Here is a 10,717-nt window from a genome sequence, read left to right on the forward strand (position 1 = left end):
CTATGTGGCAGTTCTACTCTGTCTTGAAGGGTTGCTGTGAGTCGGAATCAACTTGATGGCAACGGGTTTGGTTTCGTTTGGTTCTGTTAATTTCTGCTGCTACAGTGAAGCAGCCCACAGCCACACCCAGGGATCGTTGGCGCCCCTTTCTATGCATCTGGCCATCAGCCTGGCTGGCTGTATATCTGTCTTCTGTGGAGTTAGACTTGCCACTCTTCCCTTTTGCATGGGGCTGGGGGCAGTCACCGTGGGAAGATGAGACGGGGCTGGCATACAGTAAGCCGAGAGGTGTGGAATGGATGGGGGGCGAGGCCCAGCATCGGTGCAGAGGATTAGTGACACCCACCCACCACCCAGCCTCTATCAGGCTGGCCTGGAACCCGGGATGGGGTGTTGGTGGCCCCAGGAGCGTGCTCAGGCAACTCTCTTGTCCCCGGGGGCACAGGCTCCGGGCGTGGGGAGGCCGAGACGCGGGAGTGCATCTACTACAATGCCAACTGGGAGCTGGAGCGCACCAACCAGAGCGGTCTGGAGCGCTGCGAGGGTGAGCAGGACAAACGGCTGCACTGCTATGCCTCCTGGCGCAACAGCTCTGGCACCATCGAGCTGGTCAAGAAGGGCTGCTGGCTGGACGACTTCAACTGCTACGACAGGTGCGTTGGCCAGTGGGCCTCAGGGTCCTGGGAAGCCAAGCCTGGCAGGAGGGGCAGGACGAGAGAGAAAGGGGCCCTCGAGACGACCGGGACAGCTGGAACCACATTTGCCCTGTCCCAGCCCTGAGGAGGGGTCTCAGCGAGGGCTGCCCCGTCCCTCTCCTGCCTGGCTCTCACCTTGGGAGGCGGCTTCTCACTGGCCCTGGTGGTCCCCAGGAGGCCCTCTGCCTGTGGGGGGTTGGCTGAGCAGCCCCGGTCTTGTGGCCCTGACTGAGGGTGGTATGGAAACCTGTGCCTACAGGCAGGAGTGCGTGGCCACTGAGGAGAACCCACAGGTGTACTTCTGCTGCTGTGAGGGCAACTTCTGTAACGAGCGTTTCACCCACCTGCCGGAGGCTGGGGGCCCAGAAGGTGAGGGGCCAGTGGGGAGGAGGGGACCTGATCTGGGCCTCTCCTTGGCCCGGGAGCTCTTGGCTCTGAGTTGGGTGGGGCGTGGTCAAAGGGCCCCTGGTCTGGCCCTAGAGGTGTGGGGGTGGGCGGGCTGTGTGACACGGGGCTCCCTGTGTCCCCAGTCACGTACGAGCTACCCCCGACAGCCCCCACCCTGCTCACGGTGCTGGCCTACTCCCTGCTGCCCATCGGGGGTCTCTCCCTCATCGTCCTGCTGGCCTTCTGGATGTACCGCCATCGCAAGCCCCCCTACGGCCACGTGGATATCCATGAGGTGAGATAGGCTGGCCTGGGGTGGGGCAAGGTGGAGCTGGGAGGCCAGGCCAGACCCTGTGAAGCCCTTGGTCTCTCCCAGGACCCCGGGCCTCCACCCCCTTCCCCCCTGGTGGGCCTGAAGCCACTACAGCTCTTGGAGATCAAGGCACGGGGACGCTTTGGCTGTGTCTGGAAGGCGCAGCTTATGAATGACTTTGTGGCTGTCAAGATCTTCCCACTCCAGGTGGGTGCTTGAGGGGCTCCAGTTCCCCCACCCCCACTATGACCGGAGCTCCGGAGCCTGTCCCGCCCTAGAACAGTCCAGGCCTCCTGTACATGGTAGGGTGAGGGTAGACTGGGCCACCCCCTACCTATTGGGATGATTACTCACTCTACACATGGCTGGTCTGCAGGTTTCATGCAGAAAGTAAAATTTCACGGAGCTAGAGTAGGTTTTGCAAAACCTGTTTTCAAGACCTGGATCCACTCAGGTTTTCAGGTTTGTTTTTTGTTTTAATGTCAGGTTCTGCTCAGAGGCCCTGGACACTAGGCCACCCCAAGTGGTTGACCAGGACACTTATCAGGCTTGGTTTGCCTCTCATCTGTGGAGTGACATTGGGCCACTCACTCCCCTCTCTGGCCCTCAGAGACCCAGGTTGTAAATTGAGGGACTGGCCCAACATGATCTCAGGACCACTGGTGGCCCAGTGCTCCAGGGCCCAGCTCAGTCCCAGTCTTCTGCCTGCCCCGTTCCCCAACCTGAGGCTGGGGGCTCAGGGTGTGGGGTGGGAGTGGCCATTCCGCTGCAGGGTGGTGTGTCCGCAGCGGGGCTGAGACACATCCTGCTGCAGGACAAGCAGTCGTGGCAGAGCGAGCGGGAGATCTTTAGCACGCCGGGCATGAAGCACGAGAACCTGCTGCAGTTCATCGCCGCCGAGAAGCGCGGCTCCAACCTTGACATGGAGCTCTGGCTTATCACCGCCTTCCACGACAAGGTGAGTCCCGCCCTGTGGGAAGGTGAGCTGACACTGGCCCTCATGGGGGCCTTCCACAATAAGGTGACCTCTGACCCCATGCAAGTGTATATGAGGAGGTGACCTCTGACCCCATGGCAGTGTCCATAATGAGGTAACCCCTAACCCTGTGGTAGTGTCCATGGTGAGGTGACCCCTGACCCCATGGCAATGTCCATGATGTGATCTCTGACCCTGTAGCAGTGTCCATGATAAGGTGACCTCTGACCCCAGCAGTGTCTGTGATGAGGTGATCTCTGACCCTGTGGCAGTGTCCACGATGAGGTGACCCCTCACCCGGTGGCAGTGACCATGTTGAGGTGACCCCTGACCCCGTGGCAGTGACCACGATGAGGTGACCCCGACCCCGTGGCAGTGTGCATGATGAGGTGACCCCTGCCACAGGTGTGGACATGTGTATCTCCAACAAGAACCAGTAACTCTGAGATATGCTTTTATAAGTGACCTTCATGATTAGGTGACTGCCACTCCCTGACTCCTACCGTCTGACCTCCATCCCCTCATGGCCTCGTCTGCCTCCTGTGTCCGTTCCAGCCTCCCAGGAGAGGAGCCCAGCTGTTGGTCACTGAGACGTCCTCCCAGGGCTGGGCTGCGTCCTGCTCTGACCTAAGTCTGCCCACGCTCTGTGCTGCCTCCTAGGGCTCCCTCACGGATTACCTCAAGGGGAATATCATCACGTGGAACGAACTGTGTCACGTGGCAGAGACGATGTCGCGCGGCCTCTCATACCTGCACGAGGACGTGCCCTGGTGCCGTGGAGAGGGCCACAAGCCGTCTATTGCCCACAGGTACCCGGGTTGGCAGGTGCCCCCCGCCCTGGGCCTGGAGCTGCAAGCGCGTTGGAGGGCAGGCCTGTGGTCTCAGCTTAAATGCTTGTCAGCCTGTTTGCGCGCGGTGTGTCCCTGGGCCTTCCTCTGCCTTCCACCTGTGCCTGGGGTGGGGTGCCCTCTAGTGGTCCTGTGAGGACGTGCTGGCCCCGGTCCTTGGTGGAGGAGCTGGCTCAGCCATTCCCAAACTCTCTGTTAAGACCCCTTTGCTCTCTTAAACGGGACTTCCGTGTATATGGACTTTATTGGTAATTGCCGTATTAGAATACACACACATTCCATTATCATCAGAGCAGTGACATCACACGTCGTGTAGCCTCTGGATAGTTGTGAAGAGCTTAGAAAATGAGCTTAGAGAATGAGCTTAGAAAAGACAAGTAGTACCTTATTATGAAAATCATTTTGACTTTGCAGATTCCCTAAAATGGTCTTGGGTGGGGACCCTTCCCCCTGGTCCTTGAATCACATTTTGAGAACCACTGCAGTGACCTAAAATCATTAAAACAGACAGACAGACAAACGTGTTGGGGTCGAGTTGATTCCAGCTCATAGTGACTCTTCCATCATAGAGCTGACTGAACGGCAGGTACTGCTCCAGACACTTGACAAATGCCAACTCGCTTAGCCCTCATCACCACCCCCTGAGATGGGTACTGCTTCTCTTAGCCCCAGCATATGGATGGAGGAAACACAGAGAAGTTGAGTGGCTCACCCCAGGTCACACAGTGTCGTCTGATGCCGTGGCTGTGAGGGAGGGGAATGAGCCTCAAATTCTGGAGTTCAGAGCTGAAGGGCCCCAGACGGTAATGATGACAACGACGTAGAAGCTTCGTTGTATGACGTGGCCATTTTTGTAGGTCAAAAACAGCTGAAAGCTGGCCCTTCCATATCGTTCAGCCTAGCTGTGATGCATAGTGAGCGTGGCAGGTGTGGCCCGAAGTGTTTGCCCGTATCGCTCAGCTTAATCCTCGAGGCGAGGCCGAGACAGGCACTGGGGCTCTGTTAGTAAGAGGTGCAGTTGGGCACACGTGCCAGCACCCTGCTCCACCCCTGCCTTCGTGGCGGGCTCAAGCTTCCCAGGGCCCTGCACAGAAGAGGCAAGTTCATTTTAAATCTCTGTTCTTACTCACATCCCAAATACTGTAAATTTCCCCAGAAGACTCCAGTGTGCCTACCCAGTGCTTCTGGGAACGCAGAGGCTGCCCTTGGATATTGCCAGGACTGGGGAGGGGTCTGCCAGCCCCCGGCATGGGCGTTGCCTTACCAGCCGTGGCAGGAGTGCAGCTGGAGTCTCTGGCAGCCAATGTGGGCTTCTGGAGCTTCCTACCTCTCCCCCGTGTGAACCCTGCTCCTCAGATAGAGTGAGATGGCCTGGTCTGGGGTCTTGGAGCTGCAGGGTACAGACTCCAGGATCTGGAGTAACAGGGCAGGGTGGCCTGTGATGTGCAGCTTCGGCTCTGCCCCCCTGTCTCCACAGGGACTTTAAAAGCAAGAATGTTCTGCTGAAGAGCGACCTGACGGCCGTGCTGGCTGACTTTGGCTTGGCTGTTCGGTTTGAGCCAGGGAAACCTCCAGGGGACACCCATGGGCAGGTACCGAACCTCAGGAGGTGTTGTGGGGGCTGGCAGAGGGATGGACCCTCCGTGCCCTTGTGCTCAGCTCAGGGATGCCCAGGGACAGGGCCACTGTGAGCTCAGAGCTTCTGTGCCTTCAGAAAGCAGCACTCAGGTTTCACCAGGGGGACTCCAAGGTCAGCAGGGTGGCATGGCCCCCTCAGGCCGGTCAGCTAAGAAACAGCAGATTTTCCATTGGGGTTTCGGCCACTTGTCCTTGTAGTCTGTCTTTCTCTTTCCCTCTTTGTTTCAGTTTTAATTATTAAGATAGAACAGAAACTGTACAACGAATCCAAATCAACAAGCTAGAGAAAGTTACTCCGAGCTAAACCTAAGTAATCCTAAAACAGTCACTGTTGATGTTTAAAGGACTCTCTCCTCTCCCTTTTGTTCTCTGGTGTTCATCTCAGTAGAATCTGGGTAGCTCCTTGTGGTATTCATGCAGTCATTGGGCAGCAGTTCCGTTTTAGATGAATGCTATCTTGAGCGCGTGGTATTTTAAAATCACTGAGCCATGGTCCTCCTGTCGTTAGGTGCTGTCGAGTTGGTCCCGACTCATAGCGACCTCATGTGTTACTGCCCCATAGGGTTTTCTTGGCTGTAATCTTTACGGAAGCAGATTGCCAGGTCTTTCTCCCATGGAGCTGCTGGGTGGATTTGAACCACCAGCTTTTTGGTTAGCAGCCAAGCACTTAACCACTGCGCCACCAGGGTCCCTTGACCCTCCCGTGAACGTGGCTGATGAAGGATTGCCGTTGTTGGGATCCTGTGCTGACCCCACTGACTCACGCCTTGTCAGGTGCCCCAGCTGTGTGCATTTGTGACATAGACCCCACCCTGTCCTCGTGTAGGTGGGCACCCGACGGTACATGGCCCCCGAGGTGCTTGAGGGAGCCATCAACTTCCAGAGAGACGCCTTCCTGCGCATTGACATGTACGCCATGGGGCTGGTGCTGTGGGAGCTGGTGTCTCGCTGCAAGGCCGCAGACGGTGAGTGGGACAGGGGCCCGAGCCTCCTGGGTGGGCCCTGGGAGCAGGGCTCCAGGTGACCGTGAGGCCCCGTCTCACCCCAGGGCCCGTGGACGAGTACATGCTGCCGTTTGAGGAGGAGATCGGCCAGCACCCGTCACTGGAGGAGCTGCAGGAGGTGGTTGTCCATAAGAAGACACGGCCCACCATTAAGGATCACTGGCTGAAGCACCCGGTGAGGCCCGGCCCTCTACCTGGGGCAGGAATGGGCAGCCCCCTGCCTTCCACCAAGGGCAGTGTCTGGGGAGGGTCCACGCTCTGCAGGGACAGCTCTGGGTGTGGCCTGAGAGTGATGGAGCCTGACCTTCAGCTCGGCCAGGGCCTGGGTTGTCCACCTGTGAGGCTTACCTGTGCCGCCTGGGATAAGCACATCTGGGCCTGGCACACCTGGGTTTGAATCCTGGACCTGCTGCTCAGTAGCTGGATTACTTTGGGCAAGCCGCGTTGTTTCTCTGAGCCGTCTGTTTCACCAGGGAGTACCGTAATAGATTTAATGAGTTAGGTTTGTAAAACTCTTGACAGGATACTTGTCACGTAAATGCTTAACGTGGAGTCGCTGAGTAAGTGTTCACTGTGAGCCGTGTGGCATTGGACCCTCAGTCTGGGAATGCTGAAGTAAAGACCTGTCTGGGCCAGCCACACGGGGTTGGTCCATGCAATCTGGGCGTGCTGTACAAAAGACCCCATCTAGGCGAGCCATGTGGCGTTGGATCCCCACCTGGGGTGCTGTACAAAAGACCCCATTTCGGCAAGCCATGTGGTATTGGACCCTGCAGTCCAGGGGGTGCCATAGAAGAGACCCCAGCTGTGTGACTTACTTCCTTCCTTGGAAGGGTGTTTGCCTTTAGCTCCATAGGGTTCCTTTCCCTGCCTATCTCAGGGCTAATTCAGAAAAAGGACACCTTGGGCCTCTGTGGGCTAGCTCACCACCTAGGGGGTCAAGCGGTAAGGCCAAGTTCAGCAGCCTTGCTACTCCCTAAAACCCAGGACTGTATTGGAGTAAACCGAGGCCTGGAGAGAGCCAGAGCATGTACCTGGTGCCCCAGACTTCCTAAGTTGGGTATGTAGTCCTGATGAAGAGCCTAAGGTCCAGGGAGGTGGGTGTGGCCTGGCACCGAGCAGGCTGGAGCCCCCTCTGGACATGGGCATTTTGCCCACCCAGATACTTTCCCAGCGCCATGTGGACTGTCTCAGTCAAGAGTGTCATGCTGCGTGGTCTCTAGGGAACTGTGAAGAGTTGGGTGCGGTGATGTCCTCCTGCGGTCCCCACTGTGACCGAGACCACTGCACTTCGGGCCATTACGTGGTCTGGGCTTTGCATAACATTATTTTTGGAAACCAGTGCTCCAAGGCAGTCAGCTGTGTCTGCCCAGCAGGGGCCTGGGGTTTGTTCTTCTTTCTTCGCTGAGGCTCAGCAAGCCTTTGGTTGGGACTGTGGAGGGAGGCTGGTGGGCTCAGAATGGTGACTGTAGGAGGAGAGCCATCTGGAGCCCGCAGTTTCCTCAGCCCTTGACCTACTGCTGGGTCAGGGTCGGGGGCCGTTGCTGAGCCTGGTCCTGGGGGACATAATCAAGTTTGCCGGCTCCCAGGTTTGTCCTCACTGAGGGTGTCTTCTTCTCCCCACTGGCCTGACCGCAGGGCCTGGCTCAGCTCTGTGTGACCATCGAGGAATGCTGGGACCACGACGCTGAAGCACGCCTGTCTGCTGGCTGCGTGGAGGAGCGGGTGTCCATGATCCGGAGGTCGGTCAACGGCACTACCTCGGACTGTCTTGTCTCCCTGGTGACCTCCGTCACCAACGTGGACCTGCCCCCTAAAGAGTCGAGCATCTAAGCCTGGGACACAGTGTTCGTCTCTCCAGACTCAGTGGAGCTTGAAGAAGAAAGGAAAAAAAAAGTTGTGTTTTGTTTTGGAGACCCCATAAAACCAACAAACACATAAAAATGCAGCTGCTATTTTACCTTGACTTTTTATTATTATTATAATTATTATTATTATTAATATTATTTTTTGGATTGGATCAGTTTTTACCAGCACATTGCTCTACTGTATTGCAAACAGCGGACACGTCAGCAGGCGTTGAGGTGCTGAGCTGTGAATGCAGAACCAGCGCCATGCTAAGAGCCTCAGTCACCTCCTGCCCTTTGGGGTTCATTTTTCCCGTGCCCCCCTTGTTTGTCGTCTCAGAACCTGTGACACAAACCCATCTCCTGTCTTAGGAAACTTAATGCTGCAAACTCGACCTAGAGGAACCTTTGAAGACTGTTACATACGAACACAACTTCCTCAAAGGAGGGGCTTCCTCACCCCCTGGCCTCGGCCCCTTTTCCCTCCCACCCCCTGCCTTTCATTTTGTTTTTCTCCCTTTTTAGACCGTGAGCTGAAGAAACAGCAGATGTGTCTTTCACGGGTCTAACGGGTGTTATCCCGACCGAGGAGGAACTGGGACGAGGATGATGATGGTTTGGACTGGAGCTGGAGGGGAGGCCGGTGCTGGGGGTGGGGTTGGGTCAGAGCTACACTGGAGTCGGGCGGGTTTGGAGCAGCATCCTTTGCCGTGGAGGCTACTTCTCAGGTAACCCGGAATCGAGGGCAAGGACCTCGTGGAGGCCAAGCATCGGCGGCAAGAGTGGGGTTTGGAGAAAGCCTGAAAGCTGGTGTGGCTTAGACCCACCTGCTGGCCCTGGCCAGTTTTTCCCCACTCCCTTGGGCTCGGGCGTAGGAAAAACTTTTTTTTTTTTTTCTGCCCTAGTTTTAAGGTTAGGTGAGGGTAGAAATCACCACAATTTAACAAGTACATTCTTCACGAGACATGATGCTGTAAATGTCTTAAAGGAGGCAAAGCTGAAATACTTTGCTTCTTCCTGGAGCAGTTCAGGGAGGTGCCCACAAGGACGTGCCCCGCACAGCCAGGACAAGAGGACTTCCCAGGCGGGCTCCACGGGCTGCCTCTCTGGAGACCCCGAGAGTCCCGCAGCGCTGGCTCTGCCCCTCACGGTGACGCTGTTGTCCCTTGGATGTGGCTCATGGGCGCGGCTTTCTCCAGACCCCTTAAAGTGGTGCATATTCTGAAAACTGTTTTTTCTATTTTGCCATAACCTTGCTCTAGTCAGTGAATGTCCCTACTGCTGCTGTTTTTCAACATTTGAATTTTTTTTTTTAATTTATGAAACATGCAGATTTTTTTTAAAAAACAACACACACGCACGCACACATCCACACGTACACACGCGCTTTGTTATGTGGCTTCCGAGGTTTAAATTTAGAAGAGTAAAAGAATTAAAACTTCACGACCACAGACCACCTCAAACCAGAAATACCTCAGAATTTTCTACTTGTGTGAGTTTTATTATCTGTTTTGTTAGTTGTGTTGTCTCGTAGTAAGTATATTTTAATGTAAGTTGGCTTTTATGACAGGAGAGTTTAAAAGAAATAGGAAAAAAAGAAAAAAAAACTTTTAAGGGTCTTCTAGGGAGTGCTGTCATTTTTGTCTGATAACGCCCTCTTGTAAACACGTGTCATCCGCTGTAGGTTGGCCGTCTCGGCCCAGTCAGGGCATTCGTCACTCTTGTTTGTGAAGGCTTTTCCTTCAGGTTTCTTTAGACCATTTACTTTAAAACAGTGCATCTTTTGATCTTGAGGGTCGGTGAGCTGGTGGGCGAGGGGAGAGGTCCACTTCGCTAGTGAGGGACACCTCTCCTTGGGTTACTCGGAGGTTCGGGTGTTTCCCACAACGTGATTGGTCGGTGTGCGGCATGACAAGTAGCCTCACCTTGACTTGGTAAAACTGTGGCCCGTAAACCCACGTGAGGTAATTTTACCTGAGATTTCGTTTCTGAAGCAAACTAGCATCAACGTTCACCAGAGGGGACGTGTGGTGGAATCCACAGCGTGACTCGGGGCGGTCAGCGATGAAGCAGCGTGGCGGGGAGTGGCGTGTGCTCACCTGGTCTCCATCTGAGAGGGCACCACGCACGCCGTTAGCTGTCCCTCCCTCTCGGCACACTGCGTGTGCGGCGGGGCTGCCACCTGCTGTGGACACGGGACCTGTGGGAGAGGCCTCTGCGGCCTTCCAGGGCTCAGTTTTTGCTTCGCGGGTAAAACGTGGGCTGGCTAAGGTGGTTGCAGGGCCAGGTTTTCTGTTTATTTTTTTGATACGCTGTGTTGTCTTCTTTTTTTAGCCATTTGATTTTGTGCTGTGGTATTTTTCTTCCTTCGGAATAATTTTAATGGCAAAACAGGCCTTACAGCAGTTGCTTTTCTTTTCCACTTATTTCTTTAAGAAGCTTTAAGATATTTATTGAAAAGTGCCATATCTGATTTCTTTAGCTTTCTTCTCAGGCAGTGCCAGATATCTCAGCTTTTCGCTCTCAGAAGAAAGATGAACCACGAACAGAGGTAGCGAATCCACTGTGGGAACCGTCAGATACCGCTCCTTCCTAGTGCCCCACGCGAAACACTGGTTCAGTTGTCAATTTCCTCCAGGCCATGTTTTCTTCTGTGTCCTGCCTTGATTCTTGTGAGAGCAAGCTTTGCCCTGGCTGTGGGCAGGCTTGAGCCGTGGCCTGGCGTGGGACCTGCTGGTCAGGATGCAGTGTGGACAGGGCAGGCCTTCCTGTCAGCCCTCGTGCCTGTTTTCTGGGTGGGCTCGTTCTTTGTCAGCCCTGTGCCCAGCTGCTGTAGCACCCCTTTGGGGCCTTGGCACCAGAATGAGTTGTCACAAGATGGTAGCTGTTTGGCTTGGCTGGGGAGCAGTGAGAGTCCAGGAGGCCTGTGCCATTTCTTTGGGCTTCAGGCCGCCTTTTGCCTCATGCTGTGGTGTACAATGTTCCCATGATGGCTAGAAGGCAGGCAAT

At 55.4% G+C, this 10,717-nt stretch overlaps 1 protein-coding gene across 1 annotated transcript; it reads left to right on the forward strand.

The window, feature by feature from the left end:
* Positions 1–1,154: 1,154 nt before the first annotated feature.
* On the forward strand, positions 1,155–9,921 carry ACVR2B (activin A receptor type 2B). The gene is made up of 8 exons (XM_023554809.2): positions 1,155–1,377; positions 1,459–1,602; positions 2,210–2,353; positions 3,032–3,180; positions 4,697–4,811; positions 5,684–5,822; positions 5,906–6,036; positions 7,500–9,921. The coding sequence occupies exons 1-8, from the start codon at positions 1,330–1,332 to the stop codon at positions 7,692–7,694; spliced, it is 1,065 nt and encodes a 354-aa protein (XP_023410577.2). The 5' UTR covers positions 1,155–1,329; the 3' UTR covers positions 7,695–9,921.
* The last annotated feature ends 796 nt before the right edge of the window (positions 9,922–10,717 follow it).

Source organism: Loxodonta africana, chromosome 27, assembly GCF_030014295.1.
Source record: "Loxodonta africana isolate mLoxAfr1 chromosome 27, mLoxAfr1.hap2, whole genome shotgun sequence".
NCBI lineage: Eukaryota > Metazoa > Chordata > Mammalia > Proboscidea > Elephantidae > Loxodonta > Loxodonta africana.